Source organism: Bufo gargarizans, chromosome 3, assembly GCF_014858855.1.
Source record: "Bufo gargarizans isolate SCDJY-AF-19 chromosome 3, ASM1485885v1, whole genome shotgun sequence".
NCBI classification, from domain to species: Eukaryota; Metazoa; Chordata; class Amphibia; order Anura; family Bufonidae; genus Bufo; species Bufo gargarizans.
Genome location: NC_058082.1, coordinates 335,020,590 through 335,041,838, shown reverse-complemented (window position 1 = coordinate 335,041,838; position 21,249 = coordinate 335,020,590). Strand labels below are relative to the sequence as shown.

General features: G+C 44.9%; 1 protein-coding gene across 1 annotated transcript in view; it reads right to left on the bottom strand.

The window, feature by feature from the left end:
* CAPN9 (calpain 9) overlaps positions 1 to 21,249 on the bottom strand; it is a 274,900-nt gene that overhangs the window by 135,615 nt on the left and 118,036 nt on the right. Inside the window, exons 4-5 of the mRNA XM_044285648.1 lie at positions 10,571 to 10,704; positions 9,448 to 9,616 (exon numbers count right to left, since the gene is read on the bottom strand). Of these exons, the coding sequence (XP_044141583.1) occupies positions 9,448 to 9,616; positions 10,571 to 10,704 (303 nt within the window). The remainder of the gene's footprint in view (positions 1 to 9,447; positions 9,617 to 10,570; positions 10,705 to 21,249) is intronic.

The following is a 21,249-nucleotide window of genomic DNA, read 5'->3' as shown; positions in this document are numbered from 1 at the left end:
CTTATGAGTAGGGATGAGCAAACCCAAACTGTATAGTTCGGGTTCATACCGAATTTTGGGGTGTCCGTGACACGGACCCGAACCCGAACATTTTCGTAAAAGTCCGGGTTCGGTGTTCGTCGCTTTCTTGGCGCTTTTTGAAAGGCTGCAAAGCAGCCAATCAACAGGCGTCATACTACTTGCCCCTAGAGGCCGTCACAGCCATGCCTACTATTGGCATGGCTGTGATTGGCCAGTGCAGCATGTGACCCAGCCTCTATTTAATCTGGAGTCACGTAGCGCCGCACGTCACTCTGCTCTGATCAGTGTAGGGAGAGGTTGCAGCTGCGACTGTTAGGGCGATATTAGGCAGTGATTAACTCATCAAAAACACTTAATTCAGTGATCGATCTACAGCTGTGGATCATTGAACTGCTGCTATTTAATTGCTCACTGTTTTTAGGCTGCCCAGAGTGTTTATTCAGTCACTTTCTGGGGTGATCGGCGACCATTTTGTGTCTTGTGGTGCGCCAGCACAAGCTGCCACCAAGTCCATTTAACCATCAATAGTGTGGTTATTTTTTTGCTATATCCTACATCAGGGGCTTGGCTGTGCTTGCTATTTTATTGAGGGGTGAAATACAATTGCCAAAACTGCAGTACCCTAAATCTGGTGTTTGAGCTGTGGCCAGCCAATTGTAATACTGTCTGCTGTCTGGCAAAGGATATATTTTTGTTCTGGGTTGAAATACAATTCCCAACTTAGCAATTCCCTAAATCAGTGGTTTCTGCTGTATCAGGCCAAGTTTAAATCTATCCATAAAAGGGTATATTAGATTGAAGGTGCGGATAGTGTCATCCTCAATAACTTCACACACTACCGTGCATGTCCAAGTCTAATTCTGTCCGTAAACATATACCTGTCACCCAGCGCCTAAATAATAGTCCTAAAATTTATATTCAGCTAAATCTGTGTTTATTGCTGAGGCTGGTCAATTCATTTAGTGTCCGCCAAAGCACAGTTTTTGTTCTGGGTTGAAATACAATTCCCAACTTAGCAATTCCCTAAATCAGTGGTTTCTGCTGTATCAGGCCTACTTTAAATCTATCCATAAAAGGGTATATTAGATTGAAGGTGCGGATAGGGTCATTCTCAATAACTTCACACGCTACCGTGCATTTCCAAGTCTAATTCTGTCCGTAAACCTATACCTGTCACCCAGCGCCTAAATAATAGGCCTAAAATTTATATTCAGCTAAATCTGTGGTTATTGCTGGGGCTGGTCAAGTTATTTAGTGTCCGTCAAAGCACAGTTTTTGTTCTGGGTTGAAATACAATTCCCAACTTAGCAATTCGCTAAATCAGTGGTTTCTGCTGTATCAGGCCTACTTTAAATCTATCCATAAAAGGGTATATTAGATTGAAGGTGCGGATAGGGTCATTCTCAATAACTTCACACGCTACCGTGCATTTCCAAGTCTAATTCTGTCCGTAAACGTATACCTGTCATCCAGGGCCTAAATAATAGGCCTCCAATTTATATTCAGCTAAATTTGTCGTTACTACCTGTGCCTGTATTAGTGTAATACGGTACCTAAATAGATAGCCAGATAGTGTTAGGTGTCTGTAAAAAAAGGCCTGAATTTCAATTCAATACATGAGGAAAACATCTAGTAAGGGAGCGGACGCGGACATGGTCGTGGTGGTGTTAGTGGACCCTCTGGTGCTGGGAGAGGACGTGGCCGTGCTGCCACAGCCACATGTTGTAGTAAACCAACTACCTCAGGTCCCAGTAGCCGCCAGAATTTACAGCGATATTTGGGGGGCCCAATGCCGTTCTAAGGATGGTAAGGCCTGAGCAGGTACAGACATTAGTCAATTGGGTGGCCGACAGTGGATCCAGCACGTTCACATTATCTCCCACCCAGTCTTCTGCAGAAAGCGCACAGATGAAACCAAGCCCATCAGTCTGTCACATCACCCCCATGCATATCAGGGAAACTGTCTGAGCCTCAAGTTATGCAGCAGTCTCTTATGCTGTTTGAAGACTCTGCTGGCAGGGTTTCCCAAGGGCATCCACCTAGCCCTTCCCCAGCGGTGGAAGACATAGAATGCACTGACGCACAACCACTTATGTTTCCTGATGATGAGGACATGGGAATACCACCTCAGCACGTCTCTGATAATGACGAAACACAGGTGCCAACTGCTGCGTCTTTCTGCAGTGTGCAGACTGAACAGGAGGTCAGGGATGAAGACGATGCAGGGGACGATGAGGTCCTAGACCCCACATGGAATGAAGGTCGTGCCACTGACTTTCACAGTTCGGAGGAAGAGGCAGTGGTGAGACCGAGCCAACAGCGTAGCAAAAGAGGGAGCAGTGGGCTAAAGCAGAACACCCGCCGCCAAGAGACTCCGCCTGCTACTGACCGCCGTCATCTGGGACCGAGCACCCCAAAGGCAGCTTCCAGGAGTTCCCTGGCATGGCACTTCTTCAAACAATGTGCTGACGACAAGACCCGAGTGGTTTGCATGCTGTGCCATCAGAGCCTGAAGCAAGGCATTAACGTTCTGAACCTTAGCACAACCTGCATGACCAGGCACCTGCATACAAAGCATGAACTGCAGTGGAGTAAACACCTTAAAAACAAGGAACTCACTCAGGCTCCCCCTGCTACCTCTTCTGCTGCTGCCGCCTCGGCCTCTTCCTCCGCCACTGGAGGAACGTTGGCACCTGCCGCCCAGCAAACAGGGGATGTACCACCAACACCACCACCTCCGTCACCATACATCTCAACCATGTCACACAGCAGCGTTCAGCTCTCCATCTCACAAACATTTGAGAGAAAGCGTAAATTCCCACCTAGCTACCCTCGATCCCTGGCCCTGAATGCCAGCATTTCTAAACTACTGGCGTATGAAATGCTGTCATTCAGGCTGGTGGACACAGACAGCTTCAAACAGCTCATGTCGCTTGCTGTCCCACAGTATGTTGTTCCCAGCCGCCACTACTTCTCCAATAGAGCCGTGCCTTCCCTGCACAACCAAGTATCCGATAAAATCAAGTGTGCACTGCGCAACTCCATCTGTGGCAAGGTCCACCTAACCACAGATACGTGGACCAGTAAGCACGGCCAGGGACGCTATATTTCCCTAACTGCACACTGGTTAAACCAAGGATCGCAGGGCAACATTCTTTGCCTCCTGTTGCCTCCTCCTCCTACTCGGCTTCATCCTCCTCTTCTTCCACCTGCTCATCCAAGTCAGCCACACACCTTCACCACCAACTTCAGCACAGCCCGGGGTAAATGTCAGCAGGCCATTCTGAAACTCATATGTTTGGGGGACAGGCCCCACACCGCACAGGAGTTGTGGCGGGGTATAGAACAACAGACCGACAAGTGGTTGCTGCCGGTGAGCCTCAAGCCCGGCCTGGTGGTGTGCGATAATGGGCGAAATCTCGTTGCAGCTCTGGGACTAGCCGGTTTGACGCACATCCCTTGCCTGGCGCATGTGCTGAATTTGGTGGTGCAGAAGTTCATTCACAACTACCCCGACATGTCAGAGCTGCTGCATAAAGTGCGGGCCGTCTGTTCGGGCTTCCGGCGTTCACATCCTGCCGCTGCTCGTCTGTCTGCGCTACAGCGTAACTTCGGCCTTCCCGCTCACCTCCTCATATGCAACATACCCACCAGGTGGAACTCCACCTTGCACATGGTGGACAGACTGTGCGAGCAGCAGCAGGCCATAGTGGAGTTTCAGCTGCAGCACGCACGGGTCAGTCGCACTGCGGAACAGCACCACTTCACCACCAATGACTGGGCCTCCATGCGAGACCTGTGTGCCCTGTTGCGCTGTTTCAAGTACTCCACCAACATGGCCAGTGGCAATGACGCCGTTATCAGCGTTACAATACCACTTCTATGTCTCCTTGAGAAAACACTTAGGGCGATGATGGAAGAGGAGGAGGCCCAGGAGGAGGAGGAGGAGGAGGAAGAGGGGTCATTTTTAGCACTTTCAGGCCAGTCTCTTAGAAGTGACTCAGAGGGAGGTTTTTTGCCACAGCAGAGGCCAGGTACAAATGTGGCCAGCCAGGGCCCACTACTGGAGGACGAGGATGAGGAGGAGGTGGAGGAGGATGAGGATGAAGCATGTTCACAGCGGGGTGGCACCCAACGCAGCTCGGGCCCATCACTGGTGCGTGGCTGGGGGGAAACGCAGGACGATGACGATACGCCTCCCACAGAGGACAGCTTATCCTTACCTCTGGGCAGCCTGGCACACATGAGCGACTACATGCTGCAGTGCCTGCGCAACGACAGCAGAGTTGCCCACATTTTAACGTGTGCGGACTACTGGGTTGCCTGCTGGATCCCCGGTACAAAGACAATGTGCCCACCTTACTTCCTGCACTGGAGCGTGATAGGAAGATGCGCGAGTACAAGCGCACATTAGTAGACGCGCTACTGACAGCATTCCCAAATGTCACAGGGGAACAAGTGGAAGCCCAAGGCGAAGGCAGAGGAGGAGCAAGAGGTCGCCAACGCAGCTGTGTCACGGCCAGCTCCTCTGAGGGCAGGGTTAGCATGGCAGAGATGTGGAAAAGTTTTGTCAACACGCCACAGCTAACTGCACCACCACCTGATACGGAACGTGTTAGCAGGAGGCAACATTTCACTAACATGGTAGAACAGTACGTGTGCACACCCCTCCACGTACTGACTGATGGTTCGGCCCCATTCCACTTCTGGGTCTCCAAATTGTCCACGTGGCCAGAGCTAGCCTTTTATGCCTTGGAGGTGCTGGCCTGTCCGGCGGCCAGCGTTTTGTCTGAACGTGTATTCAGCCCGGCAGGGGGCGTCATTACAGACAAACGCAGCCGCCTGTCTACAGCCAATGTGGACAAGCTGACGTTCATAAAAATGAACCAGGCATGGATCCCACAGGACCTGTCCATCCCTTGTGCAGATTAGACATTAACTACCTCCCCTTAACCATATATTATTGCACTCCAGGGCACTTCCTCATTCAATCCTATTTTTATTTTCATTTTACCATTATATTGCGGGGCAACCCAAAGTTGAATGAACCTCTCCTCTGTCTGGGTGCCGGGGCCTAAAAATATCTGACAGTGGCCTGTTCCAGTGTTGGGTGACGTGAAGCCTGATTCTCTGCTATGACATGAAGCCTGAATCTCTGCTATGGGACCTCTCTCCTCTGTCTGGGTGCCGGGGCCTAAATATATGACAATGGACTGTTCCAGTGTTGACTGACGTGAAGCCTGATTCTCTGCTATGACATGAAGACTGATTCTCTGCTGACATGAAGCCTGAATCTCTGTTATGGGACCTCTCTCCTCTGTCTGGGTGCCGGGGCCTAAATATCTGACAATGGACTGTTCCAGTGTTGGGTGACGTGAAGAATGATTCTCTGCTATGACATGAAGCCTGAATCTCTGCTATGGGACCTCTCTCCTCTGTCTGGGTGCCGGGGCCTAAATATATGACAATGGACTGTTCCAGTTTTGGCTGACGTGAAGCCTGATTCTCTGCTATGACATGAAGACTGATTCTCTGCTGACATGAAGCCTGAATCTCTGTTATGAGACCTCTCTCCTCTGTCTGGGTGCCGGGGCCTAAATATATGACAATGGACTGTTCCAGTGTTGGCTGACGTGAAGCCTGATTCTCTGCTATGACATGAAGACTGATTCTCTGCTGACATGAAGCCTGAATCTCTGTTAAGGGACCTCTCTCCTCTGTCTGGGTGCCGGGGCCTAAATATATGACAATGGACTGTTCCAGTTTTGGCTGACGTGAAGCCTGATTCTCTGCTATGACATGAAGACTGATTCTCTGCTGACATGAAGACTGAATCTCTGTTATGGGACCTCTCTCCTCTGTCTGGGTGCCGGGGCCTAAATATATGACAATGGACTGTTCCAGTGTTGGCTGACGTGAAGCCTTGATTCTCTGCTATGACATGAAGACTGATTCTCTGTTATGGGACCTCTCTCTTCTGTCTGGGTGCCAGGGCCTAAATATCTGACAATGGACTGTTCCAGTTTTGGGTGACGTGAAGCATGATTCTCTGCTATGACATGAAGACTGAATCTCTGTTATGGGACCTCTCTCCTCTGTCTGGGTGCCGGGGCCTAAATATATGACAATGGACTGTTCCAGTGTTTGGTGACGTGAAGCCTGATTCTCTGCTATGACATGAAGACTGATTCTCTGTTATGGGACCTCTCTCTTCTGTCTGGGTGCCAGGGCCTAAATATCTGACAATGGACTGTTCCAGTTTTGGGTGACGTGAAGCATGATTCTCTGCTATGACATGAAGACTGAATCTCTGTTATGGGACCTCTCTCCTCTGTCTGGGTGCCGGGGCCTAAATATATGACAATGGACTGTTCCAGTTTTGGCTGACGTGAAGCCTGATTCTCTGCTATGACATGAAGACTGATTCTCTGCTGACATGAAGCCTGAATCTCTGTTATGGGACCTCTCTCCTCTGTCTGGGTGCCGGGGTCTAAATATCTGACAGTGGCCTGTTCCAGTGGTGGGTGACATGAAGCCAGATTCTCTGCTATGGGACCTCTCTCCAATTGATATTGGTTAATTTTTATTTATTTTTGGTTAATTTTTATTTATTTTATTTTTATTTTTGTTCATTTGTTTGCAGGGGATTTAACTACATTTTGCTGCCTTTTGCAGCCCTCTAGCCCTTTCCTGGGCTGTTTTACAGCCTTTATAGTGCCGAAAAGTTCGGCCGAACTTCTCGAACCCGAACATCCAGGTGTTCGCTCAACTCTACTTATGAGTATATAGACAAACTGATTCAGACACCACTGCAGACAAGAGGTCATCATGGGTTCATGAATGCAGCAGTCACTTTCAGTCTCTGGTAGTTTCAACTTTCTATCCTAGGAAGGGGCAATAATCTCTGAGCATTTAGGAGACCGATTGTTTTGTGGTAAAAGCTGTTCTTCAGCCTAGTGGTGCGGGCATGTAGGGCTCTAAGACATGCCCCCACTTGCTCACGGCTGTCTTGTGTCTCTGTTACTATAGACAGCTCTTGCCACACAGGCAGTGGACTGCAACTTAGGTGGAAGTAAGACCTCTAATGGCCATGGCATCTTTTTTTTTCAGGTATATTTTTGTAATAAAGTGATTAAGACATTTGCTAGTTACACCATTCTCTATTAAATGAAATTAAATTGTATGATGGTACAGTGACCCTTTACAGTTAAAGAAGAACTCCCGCAAAAAAACTTTATTCTCTGCCCTTCTGATCCTCAACTGTGTCATGTGATCAGCAATCAGACTTTCCAAATCACACAGCACGTTATGTGTGGAAAGGAAGTCGTGTTTCTTTATGTATTCCTATGGGAGCCTCAATGTCCGTTTCATAGGAATGAATAGAGAAGTAACTGATAATGATGGACGAACATTGGCCGGGACGTTTTGCGAACGCAATCACGCAAACACGATCAAATGTTCGCGAACCGCAAGTTCGCGGCAGGCCCCATTCACTTTAATGGCAGGCAAACCTGAAAAACCTTCAGCTCATATTTGCAGCCACCAAATACTTAGAAGTGCACAAATAGTCCCACAAGGACAATGACATACTAGAGGGGGATCAATGACAAAAATTCCAACAAAAAATATGTATCTTAATCAGGGGACATTTTTATGCGTCTTAAAAGGGAAATTATCTGAAATGTGCCATGCTGGAAGTCTAGAATTTTTTTATTTTAGGCCACAGGAGTATGGGCCTTAAAAGTTAGGCACTCACCTGACATAAAAGAAATTGTGATTATGTGGCTGGAGGTATATTATGCGGTCACTGAAAAATAATTTTACTGTAGCCCACTTTTTTTTTCTCACTATTTTTGGGGGGCAACTGATATATCACACCAGTAGAAATGATTTGTTCCAATAGCGTTTGTCACTATCTGTAGCTAAGGTAACACAGCAAAACCGCAGACAAATGCTGCTCTACCCAAATGCACTATATAGAAAGTATATTATTGATATATAACACCCCTGCTTCAATCAGATTTTTTTGGGGGGCAACTGGTATTTCACACCAGTAGAAATTATTTGTTCCAATAGCGTTTTTCCCTTTGTGTAGATGCGGTATCTCAGCAGAACTGCGCACAACTGCTGCACAATACAATTGCACTATAATATACTTTCTATGTTAGAAAGTATATTACACCCCTCAGTAAGTCACACCTATCAATAGTACACCTATACCAGTCCTTAAAAGGACTTTTGTGGCACTATTAGATAGCGTTTGTTGTCCCTAACAGTCTGATCCTGCTCCACACAGCAACCTCTCCCTACACTGGCAAAAGACTGAATGCAAAATGGCGCCCAGATCAGGTTTATTTAAAAGGTATGTCCATGTGCTGAAACGTCTCAATGGGTTGTCCTGTACCACCTGATGGATGTGTCATGGGTCAAAGTTCTTCACAATGTAAAAAAATATGGCGCCGGCGGATATCGCCATATGTTTGCCCATTTGGTGAACCGCAAAGGAGCAAAGTTCACCGCGAAACGACCACCGGGCGAACCGCAAGGCCATCACTAGTAACTGACTTCCTGTCCTGTGTCAGTTGAAGATCAGAGAGTTGGTCACATGACATAGTTGAGAATCAGAAGGGAGGGGATAATTCACAAATACAGTTACTGGTGAGAAGATTACATTTACTATAGATTACATCATGTACCTTTCTAACAGGTCAGAGAATATTTTTTTTTGCAAGAGTTCTTCTTTAAGCAGATTTGCCATTTTAAAGGATTGTTAAATTGGATCCATAGGATCCATGGTGTTTTTATGGGAGTATGCTCACCCTGGTTGCCATTTCTTAAGGACTTGGAATGAGAGGTGCTAATTGGTTTAACCTTACTGTAAATGACCACCATATTTTCTATTTGATGTTAGAATTAAAGGGAATCTGTCACCAGTTTTATGGTGTCCTAACTAAGGGCAACATAAATTAGTGACTGATTCTGTTAGCAAAATGTTGGGTCACTTTCTTTAATTGACCCAGTCAATCTGCCAACATCTTGTATTGAAAAGCTCCAGCTCATAATGATGAGTCCTGAAAATATGAGCTCCTGACTTTCCCCGCCCACCTGCTGCTGATTGACAGTTATTTTCCATATGAATCAGCAGCAGTTGGGCAGTGGAGTGGCTATAGCTCTAAATTTAAAAAAACGCTGGACTCAATTACATCACGCTGGACTCAAATCAGCTCATTAGCATGTGGCATCTTTGTGTGTATATTATGAGGTAACCATCTGTCACACCAGTAAGTGAATACATCTAAGGCACTTTTTAGTTGTTAATGATTGTATATAATTAGTTAGATTATAATCAAATATCCACATGACAGGTTCCCTTTAAATAAAAATTGAAATATAATAAAATGAGAAATTGATTAAAAATCTACTTACATCAATAGAACAACCCAACATTGATCCTCTTTTCAGAGCTTTATCCATAATTTCAAAAAAATTTGTAGGTGATTTTTTGTTTTCATAAACTTCAGAAACTCCTCCAGTGAAATCTTCCATAGCTTCTATGGTACTGCCGCCTTTTAATGCTTCATAACTGCCATTGAGCCTAGAACAGAATATACATTGTGTATTGAGTGACCATAGCTTTTATTTATCAGTAAGGCAAATTATGGCAGCAATTAATTGTGTGGTGGATGGGGGTCAGTTGGGTAATTTAGAGCGTAAGCCCTGCTATGAAGAGAAATTTATCAAGCCTGACAAAAATGATATTTGCTGAGCAATTGTAGACCATGATACAGTTTGCTAAGCCTCATCTACTTTTTGAAAAATGGTGTGTGGCAGAAAAGTGAAAACATTCCACATTTTTGCTCAAAACGGTGTGCACCGAAATCCTTGACTTTTTAAGTGCACAAAAGTAGTGAAAATCACTTGAAATATTGCGCCCTCTGTGTACATAGATTCAGATTGTTTGCAAATGTATTAGCCTTTATTCATAATATGTACAAGGCTTATGTTCAAAGTGTCCTGCCCAACTTTGTCCCAGATAAATGCAACTGTATATCTATATCCTCCAAAGAAACCAGATGGCCCGCATTATAGTCTATTGATTCTGTTTTGCACCATTTGGGTCAGCTATGTGCTGAACTTAGCGCTCAGTTATTTTCATTGTTCTGCTCCTAAAACTGGGCAGAACAATGGGAATTAATAGCAGCGATAGCAACACCACCTAACGTGTTTTAGTCATGTGTATAGGTAATAAAAAATGTAAGGCTCTCACAGAAGGCTCTAAGAAAAGATGCTCCAGAATAGTTACATTATGGGGAATGCAAGGATTTACTAAAAAAGGCGAGTTAGGTGAGCCGATGATTCCATCCATAGGCTATTTGTTAGCATCCGGAACACTTTCTTGTCCCTTAAATTATTGTTATCTTTCTCATATAAGACAAAACATTTAGCAGTAAAATTGAGAAGGCTTATTTGTGTTTTTCTTAAGTCATAGAAAATGATGATATATTCTCCCCTTGAAAATCACAGGATTCTCAGTATTTTGAGTACTCACTTAGCATAAGCTTTCTCCATTAGTGCACTCCAAAACTCATTGAGGTCAGCCGAGTGAAGAAATACCAGACGATTTTTGAAGGTAGGTAGTCTGTCATCAATCACAACATCAACCCACTCATTATGTTGCCAAAACTATAACAGAAATATTAGAGAGATGTTCAATTAGCAGTGATAACATGCAAATGCCACTGATGCTTTCTTTATGTCAAGAGAGTCAATTCATTGACCTCACATTCCTTAAAGGGGTTTTCCGGTTTCCATCAACATCCTATAAAATAATCAATTATGAAGGTAGATGTAACTTTGTAATGTATCACAGGGATGAGGGAAAAAGAACGCAACCGGCACTGCTGCATGTGCCTATATGGTCACTGGAGCGCATAAATCACTTGGATCCCGAACCTTCACAGTGGTGCTCTATCGGTGATACAGTAGTTACGATAATAGCATGAAGAAGAAAGCACCGCGGCACTCACCACTGGTCACAAAGTTGCTGCTTGCAGTTTATTTTTCAAATACACATCGTGGACGCGGAACGGCTACAGCTGTTTCACGCTTGTGTTGCGCTTTGTCAAGCCTCCTGTGACGTGGAGGAGGAGGGGGCAAGAAATACCCTCATCTCATGCACGTCACTGGTTACAATTGAAGTGACATAAAAAACATGTGTGCTAAAACCAATCAAATGAAAACAGCTAAGTCATTCTTGTCATTTAACCCTAGAGGGCCCATGGCTTGTATTTTAATTATCCATGCAGCTTCTCTCTGCAGGAGAATGCGTTTTCTGTCCCGTCCCCCCCCCCCCCCCCCTCTCATGGGAGTGTGGACCACTTCGATACCCGCACATTTCAAAATTTCACTGTTCCCAGCATGTTCATTATGTATCTAGTTGCTCCATTTCTGGTAATGATAGATTTTTTGTGTTCCCTAAAACGTACATGTAGGCATCTGTGTGTCTTTCCAATGTAAAATCTCCTGCATGGGCACAAAATCGCATATACAACATATTGGGTCTTGCAGTGTATAAATTGTTTGACTACATGTCCTACATGTCCCAGCTGCAGGTATTTCTGCTTGTATACATGTGCGCATATAGAGCAGTGTCCACATGCGAAGTTTCCTCTGGGAGCACTCCTGCCCAGCCAGTTATCAACTGGACGGGGGAGGTTGCTCCTGACAACGGCATCCCCTATACTCTTACTTCTGCGGAAGCTGACAATTGGAGGATTGTCCACCATAGCTGCCAGGGAGGGATCCCTCTGCAGCATCTGCCAGTTATTCAAAATTACTGTCTTGATAGTGGAAGCCATTGGGGAAAAGTCGAATGTAAAGACGCTCACTGCTCTACGCTCACCATCATTATTTTGTTGTCTCCTCTTTTTCTTTTTTGTGTGGATGTCCCTACCTAGAACCTCCCTCTTGTGCAAGCACTTCAAATATGCGCTATCTATTATCTTCTCCAGGTAACCCCTCTGTAAAAATCGCCTCTTCATGTCCCCACATTGCTCTCTAAACTCAGTGTCATCTTTCACAATTCTAGCAAGACGCATGAATTGGCCATAAGGAATGGCGGTTTTGATGTGGGGTGAGTGGTAGCTCTTATAATGTAATAGTGCATTCGTGGATGTACCTTTTCTGTAAATAGTGGGGTTTAGCTGACCGTCCTTAACCCTCACCTTGACATCAAGAAAATCCAGTTCCTCCGCACTGATTGTGCTGGTGAACCGCATGTTCATATTGTTAGCTTGATTCAAATATTCCACGAATGCACTAAACATACTGTATGTTGGTCACCTGTCCAGACAATGAATATAGCATCGATATATCTAAGGAAAACCTTGATATATCGAATGAATGGATTCTGGACAGTGTAGATGTACCTATCTTCAAAAATAGCTAAAAATAAATTAGCAAGGGTGCATGAGACAGGTGTCCCCATTGCTGTGCCTAACAATTGTTTGAACCATTTCTGATTAAAAGTAAAGGCATTATGTGTCAATATGAATGAGAGGGACTCCGTAACAAAATCAACATATTCGTCACTTTTATTAATTTTGCGCAGGATGTCCCTAATCGTCTCTATCCCTAGTTCCTGTGGAATCCTGGTGTATAGACTCATCACATCTACTGCGGCTAAATAAAAGCCGTCTTGCTATTGTACATCCTTCAAAGCTACCAAAAAAATCGGTGGTATCTTCCAAATAGGAAGGGACCCCCTTTAATACTGGGCCCAACATCCAATCCAGATATTGGGACAGGGGTTCGGTCAAAGAACCGTTCCCTGACACTATGGGGTGCCAAGGTGAGTTTACCAGCAATTTATGGATCTTGGGTATTATATACCACACAGGTTTAATGGGGAACTGGGGATAGAGCTTATCGGCCATGCGTTTAGTCAGAAAGCCTCTGTCAACATACTTCCACAATAATGTTTTGAGTTGCTGTTGATACTTTGTAATGTATTTCTTTTACTTTTGCTGCTTCCATCTTCCATTTTGGGCTATGGACACATTGACATGCCCATGGACACTGGAAATATGAAAGAATTGCATGGGCATGGTCAAGCAGCAACAGGGACAGTGATAGGGGAGTGTCCTAGTGTACCTAGCTGAGTGTGTGGGAGTTATAAGCTAGTTGGGGGTGTTGCTGGAGATGTGCAGAGAAAGGAGAGGTGCATCATGGGTTTGGTTGGATACAGGAACAGAAAGTGCAACATACAGGATGTATCCAAGCAAGAGTGAATTGTGTACAGGGTGAAAATGTAACAGAAGAGTCCCAATTTAAAAAAAAGCATGGGAAAGATGTATATGAGGTAAGCAATGACATAAGCACATCTGTTAAAAACCATAGTAAAGGGAAAAGCAGAAAAGTATGTGTATTGGTAAAGCTCTTTAATTCATATTGATTATGATATTGCATCAGTATATCATCAGTCTGTTATAGTATCAGTTTTACAGATTACTCTGTCTTCTGGGGGGGAAGTGAACTGCATGAAAGAGCTAGTCTTTAAAATAAGATGCAAATGTGTATATAATACTAATGCCATGCTGACTCAACATGAATCACTTATAGATGCATCCATATTTTAATCACTCTCCACAGACTTCTATGGGTTGTTTCTATTTGAAAAACTTAACAACAGTCCTCTCAATTGCAATCGTTTTGAACTAGTTATATGCTTCCTCTACTTGACCTCTATTAAACGCAGAAAAAATACATACAATAGTACAGTACATGCACAAAGCTACTGTCAAATGCCTTCAATACACTGTGACAAGCACATTGCTACATAACTGCCTAATGTTTATGAATGTGACTTTATTCTTAGATTTTCCTGTAATTCCCAAGGGTGGAACTCAGGTGTTTTAGAAAAATATGAGCAAATCACAATTTCCCAAAAGTTAGTTTAAAGGGAACCTGTCACCAGTTTTATGGTGTCCTAACTAAGGGCAACATAAATAAGTGACTGATTCGCTTAGCAAAATGCTGGGTCACTTTCTTTAATTGACCCAGTCAATCTGCCAACATCTTGTATTGAAAAGCTCCAGCTGATAATGATGAGTCATGAATATTCATGAGCTCATGACCTTCCCCGCCCACCTGCTGCTGAATGACAGTTTTTTTTCCATATGAATCAGCAGCAGGTGGGCAGGGGAGTGGCTATCTGTCACACCAGTAAGTGAATACATCTAAGGTACTTTTTAGTAGTTAATGATTGTATATAATTAGATTATAATCAAATATCCACATGACAGGTTCCCTTTGAAGAGGACCTTTCACTACAATAAAAAAATGTAAACTAAGCATACAGACATGGAGATCTCCCTGCACTTATTATCCCTGGGCGTCACTCCGTTCTCCCGGTATTGGCTCCGGTATCTTCAGATTTTCGGCTCAACTGGGAGGAGCCTGCCAGTGTCTCCTTCTCCCAGGCTGGAGTGCTGACCAATCGCAGCGCTCAGCTCATAGCCTGAGAGGTTTTTTTTTTTCTCTCAGGCTATGAGCTGAGCACTGCGATTGGCCAGCGCTACAGGCTGAGAGAAGGAGATGCCAGCAGGCTCCTCCCAGTTGAGCCAAAAATCTGAAGATACCGGAGCCTATACCGGGAGGACGGAGCGGTGCCCAGGGATAATAGTAAGTCTCCATGTCTGTATGCTTAATTTTGATTTTTTTATTGTAGTGAAAGTTCCTCTTTAAAGGTCAGAAGACAATGGAGAAATATTTTTGGGGTAACTTCTATTGAAAAGTGGTTCAATGTGATATACTTTCACTTTCTTACCCATTTTGGTCACAAAATTGTATAATTTCTGCTGATCAGTCACAGACTTTACGATTCACCTTTATTCTTGTATAAAATTGGGTTTGTCAAATTTCTCGTGGTCTGAGATCTAGTGTTGCAGGTAGATCTATTATACATGACATCGGTATAACTCTAGAATTTGCATTTATTGGATATGGATTGAATTTAGGCTGGATTCCAACCAGTTAGGCCCCTTGCACACAAACGTCTTTTCATTCCGTTTTTTGTGAACTGTATACGTAACCATTTATTTCAATGTGTCCGCAAAAATAAACAAAGGTTAATTCCGTTCCGCAAAAAAATAGAACATGTCCTATTATTGTCCGCATTACGGACAAGAATAGTACTGTGCTATTAGGGGCCAGCCGTTCCGCAAAATATGGAATGCACACGGATGTCATCTGTATTTTTTGAGGATCCATTTTTTGTGGACCGCAAAATACATATAGTCGTGTCCAAGAGGCCTTATACTGTGCATTTGCACTTTGAGTTGATAGAAACAGTTATTTTTTTGCTAAGACTTCTTATTGCTAGGAAGTGGATATTATCACAGCCTACAAAATGCTTCAGTTATGTAACAAAGCAAATTTCGGCCTCATGCACACGGCCATTGTTTGGGTTCGCATCCGAGCCGCCGTTTTGGCGGCTCGGATGCGGACCCATTCACTTCAATGGGGCCGCAAAAGATGCGGACAGCAGTCCGTGTGCTGTCCGCATCCGTTGCACCATTCCGTGGCCCCGCAAAAAAAATAGAGCATGTCCTATTCGTGTCCATTTTACGGACAAGAATAGGCATTTCTACAATGGACCGCCTGTTCCGTTCCACAAATTGCAGAAGGCACACGGGTGGCTTCCGTTTTTTGCAGATCCGTGGTTTGCGGACCGCAAAAAACGGAACGGTCGTGTGCATGAGGCCTTTCTGGTAGGAAAACTTACTTAGCTCATCTGAGCCTTTACATAGAGCCTTTACAGCTAAGGTTTTCAGTTACACTCTTTGGGAGGACCGGACCAATCTGCCAATGCAACTAGGGGGTTGTCTTAGTGAGGTTACATTGCATTTTAATTATTATTTTAACTTATATGGAAATAAAAATTGTTTAAAAATTGTTAAATTATTGAATGTTAGGGTCTATTCAGACTTCCGCTGATAGTCCGGATCCGTTCCGCATAATTGAGGACCCATTCATTTTCAATGGGGCCGGAAAAGATGTGGACAGCATCCGCATTTCCGGTCCGCAGCTCCAGAAAAAAAAAAAAAAAAAGAGCATGTCCCATAGGAATGATCTATTAAGGCTACATGCACACGACCATATGTATTTTGCGGGCTGTAAATTGCATATCTGCAAAAAAACACGGATGACATCAGTATGCCATCCTTTTTTTTGGCGGATCCATTGTAACAATGCCTAAAATGGACAAGAATAGCACAGGTTATTTTTTTTTTTGCCGGACTACGTAAGGGACATACAGATGCAGATAGCACTGTGTGCTGTCTGCATTTTTTGAGGACCCATTGAAATTATTGGGTCTGCATCCTATCCGCAAAAAAAAACTGAACGTACACGGAAACAAAATACGTTCATGTGCATGAGGCCTAAATGCTGGCGATGTGTGGCGTCAGTGTTTTGCGGTCTGCAATTTGCGGACCGCAAAACACTACGAACGTCTGAATGGACCCTTAGGCTGTATTCACATGTGCACTGGAAGTGGTTCCCATCAGATTTTATGCGAAGAATAGAAGCACACCATGATGAAGAAAAATCCCAGAAAACATTAATCCATATTTAGTTAGGTGTTGGTGGTATAGGTACAATTCAGAGATGAGCGAAGTTTAAAAAAATTCAATACGGCCGATTCGCCTAACTTTGCCAAGAAATTTGATTAGTTACTAATTAATTTGTCACAAATCGCGATAAATCCGGTATACTCAGGCCACACTACCTAATCATATTCATCACACTTGGTGGCCCAATCTGAGTGTGAAGGCTTGGAACTTAAACTGCAGGGAGAGTTCATCGCTGTGTGCATTACGTTCTAATGCACCCACATTCATTGGTAATCCGTTCTTTATCGCCATCTACATCACTGTGTAGTGCACCAAGATTTATAGCTAATTCCTTCTATTAAACAAAAAGAAAAGCATACAACACCCCTCAGTAAAGCTAAAAACCTGTGCGCACCCATGCAGGAGCTGTGTCTGAATGGCTCCTTAGTGGAACAAAATAAGAAATGAAGGCAGCGCCAATAAAGTAGTGGAGTAAAAAAAAGTTGTTCTTTTAATGCATGTGGCAGTCCAAAAACATGCTTTTTAATCCCTTCTGTTAGCTGTAGATCTACTGTGCATGGTCCCATGATAGAGTGGGGAAGGTGGCAGCAGTGGCAGTAACAGTGACAATGTGGCCCCATGACAGAATTGCGAGGGTGGCAGCACCAGCAGTGGCAGTAACAGTGACACTAGTGGCCCCATAACAGAGTGGGTATGGGATCCAACAGTAGCTGCGGTAAAACAACAATAGAGGCAGCATGACAGAACGGGGGGGGGGGGGGGAAGCAGTAGAAGTGGCAGTAAGGCTTTGTTCACATCACCATAAAGCCTCTTTCAGTCGGTCAGTATTTGATCTGTAATTGTAAGCCAAAAGTTAGGAGTTTGTCCAAAACAGTTAAATTAATGGCTATTTTGGCTTACAAATACTGACCAAATACTGACCATGTGAAAGAGGCCTTACTAATGCTCAAAATGTGGAATCCTTTTTTTCCCTTTGTTCTTCTGACGGAAAAAATAAACAATGATATAAACACGGACAAACAGGAACAATAGTGGCCCCATAACAAAGAAGGAATAGGGGCCAGCAACAGAGGCAGTAACAGGGACAATAGCAGCCGCATGACAGAGTGAGAGGGGGCAGTGACAGTGAGAATAGCGGCCCCATAGCAGTGGAGGGAGAGGGGCAGCAGCAGTGGCATACAGCACAAGATGGTGGGGGATCACAATAGTAGCAGAATCCCAAAACAGTAGTGTGCGAGCAAGGCCCAGTGGCATGCATACCCTTTTAAAAATGTAACATGTACATATCAGTAGGCCAAGAAGCCACATTGTAGGAACGGCAGTAGAAGCAGCAGGCGGGTGGCATAAGACAGGTGGCAGCATCAGAATGGTGGCAGTAGGACATGGCCAGAAGTAATGACCCATTTTTCAGAATATTTCAGTGTAGCAGTACACTGCAGTATGATCATTAGTGGCAGAATGATCTGATATTTTGTTGCATCAGGCACCAGTGTCTGGAAATCTGGGTTGACCCACACCTGATTCATCTTTATGAAGGTTAGTTTCTCAATATTTAGGGAGGAAAGGCAAGTTCTCTTAGGGGTAACTATTCCCCCTGCCACACTGAACACCTACTCTGATGCCACACTACCGACTGGGCAGGAAAGCATGCCCATGGCAAACTCGGCCAGTTATGGCCACACTTTAAGTTTGCATACCCATTAGTCCAGGGGATCTTGGATTGTGTGTGACAGAGTGCAGTCCAAGTATATCACCACCCTCTTGTTGCGGTTCTGCATTTCCTGCTGCTGCTGGGTAGTTTCTTTATTAGGCAGCTGAAGAAAGCTGCTCATCATAGACTCCAGACTCAAGTTACTACATATTGAGCTGGTGCTGCTCCCCCCCACCTCCCTCCCCAGTCATGGCAGTGGAGCATGAGAGCAGAAGTTTCCCCTGTTCAGACCTTCCTGAGGACAGGCGATGGCGCTCATAGGCTGTGTAGGGATATTCAGTGTCGGACTGGGATACCTAGGGCCCACCAGTAAAATTTATTTTGGGGGCCCACAGTACAGATACATTCAAATATAATAAATATTTTAACAAGTTTTTTATATGAACATAGGCTGGTTGAGGTGCTCTGCATTGAATACATGTTTGTAGAGCAGTAAGTCTACTGTGTTATGTGCCACTTGTGCAGGGCGTGGAAGACTAGGGGCCCACCTTGCTCAGGGGCCCACCGGGAGATTCCCCTATACCCCTGTGGGCCAGTCCGAGCCTGGGGATATTAGTGGCAAGCGGCAGCAATATTAATGGCAGCAGTAGCAACATAGCATGGAACAGGAAAGGCAGTAGATGTGTGCACTGATGTTTAAGGATAACTAATAATAGTAGCATTAACGGTGGCTGGGTAGGAATAATGGTAGTAGCAGTAGAGAGAGTAGCAGCTACGGTGGTGGCAGCAGAAATACAGTATGGAATATGATGGTAGGCAGGCATTGTCAATAATGGCAAATCTATTCATCAGCCTCAGCCAGAGGTGTATGAAAATTCTCATGAATCCGTGCCTCATTCATTTTGACAAATGTGTTGTTTTATACACTAGCGGAAGACAACTTTCTCTGTTTGGGTGTGATGATGCCACCTGCTGTGCTGAAAACCCTCTCTGAGATGACACTGGAAGCTGGACAAGAGACTACAGCAAGAGCAAACTAGGTCAGTTCCAACCACTATGCCAATCCTCAGACGTTCTTGGAGTCAGGGAACAGAGTATATGCTAGGTAAGGGCCACAGACATTTACACAAAAAAAAAAAAAAGGGTGGCCAGTAGAGATGAGCGAATCGAAGCTAACGAAGTGGAATTCATTACATATTTCAGGAAAAATTCGATTTGCACCGAATGCGAATTTCCTCACGCTTCGTGGTAATGAATTGGATTTTTCCTAAAATGGTTGCTGCACGTGTGAGGACATGGAGAAAGGAAGGCTGGGAAGGCTGGATCACCCATACTGACATCCATTCAGCCAATCTGCAGCCAGCCCAATGATGTCACATCCCTATAAATACAGCAGCCATCTTAGATTCTGCCATTCACCAGCGTACTTAAAGGGATTCTGTCACCTCCCCTAAGCCAAAAAATGATTTTAAAGCAGCCATGAAGCACAGCTGACCTGGATTAGGCTGTGCTCTTTTATCTTGAAATCCGTCCAGCAGTTACTGCAAAAAACGACTTTGATTGATATGTAAATGTGTCCTGAAGGTGCCCAGAGGGGCGTTTTTTTCTTCTTAGAGAGCCCAGTACCGCCCCTCTTTCAGTGCCCAGCCCGCCTTCCTTGTACTGTCTAACCGCCGCCTCCAGCCTGCCACAGCCTCTCCTCCCTCTCCTCCCCCTCCCTCACGCCGAACGAACTCTCGCACAGGCGCAGTACCCACTGAGGGCTGCGCCTGTGCGATCATCAGGAGACTGAGGGCGGCAGCTTCATCTTCGTCACTGGGCATGTGCCGAGCCCAGTGACGTCCGATGTTCGCTCTTTCCCTCAGTCAGCCTGGTAGGAAGCGCAGAGGATTGCCGATCGGCTAAATACAATACAGCTTTACTTCATATAATAATACCTAATTTGCCCCAACAAATACTTATTTCTTTCCTGAAGGGAGGGTGGGGAAAGAAATCGCTGGCCGTCTTCACTGTGGCAGGCAGACTGGAGAAAGCGCAGGGTGCAGCAGCCGATCGGCAATCCTCTGCGCTTCCTACCAGGCTGGCTGAGGGAAAGAGCGAACATCGGACGTCACTGGGCTCGGCGCATGCCCAGTGACGAAGATGAAGCTGCCGCCCTCAGTCTCCTGATGATCGCACAGGCGCAGCCCTCAGTGGGTACTGCGCCTGTGCGAGAGTTCGTTCGGCGTGAGGGAGGGGGAGGAGAGGGAGGAGAGGCTGTGGCAGGCTGGGGGCGGCGGTTAGAAAGTACAAGGAAGGCGGGCTGGGCACTGTAAGAGGGGCGGTACTGGGCTCTCTAAGAAGAAAAAAACGCCCCTCTGGGCACCTTCAGGACACATTTCCATATCAATCAAAGTCGTTTTTTGCAGTAACTGCTGGACGGATTTCAAGATAAAAGAGCACAGCCTAATCCAGGTAAGCTGTGCTGCATGGCTGCTTTAAAATCGTTTTTTGGCTTAGGGGAGGTGACAGAATCCCTTTAATGCAAGGAAAGAAACTAGGTACAGTGACAGAAAAAATGTCATTGTACAAAAAACAAACAAACAACGATTTACAAGTGCAGGGAAAGATTATTCAAGGTGTAGGGAAAGGATAGGGAGGAATCAATCCACAGCATTACACAGACCTTGCAGCACTGACTGGGCACCGAAATTGCCATTATACAGATCTGTAATACCAGCAAACCGTTCTTATTAGGGGGCAAGTGCTGTTTGATACAGTCATTAACAGGGGTTATTACAAGAAAATATGTCTACGTTTTATTATATATGTTACATATGTTATATGCTCTAAAGCATTTTTGGGCTTGTATTAGTGGGAAAAAAAAGACTTATTAGCCGTTGTGTGGTGAAGTGCGAAAATTACAGCCCTTTTTGTTGTGTATTAGTGGAAAAAGGAAAAATA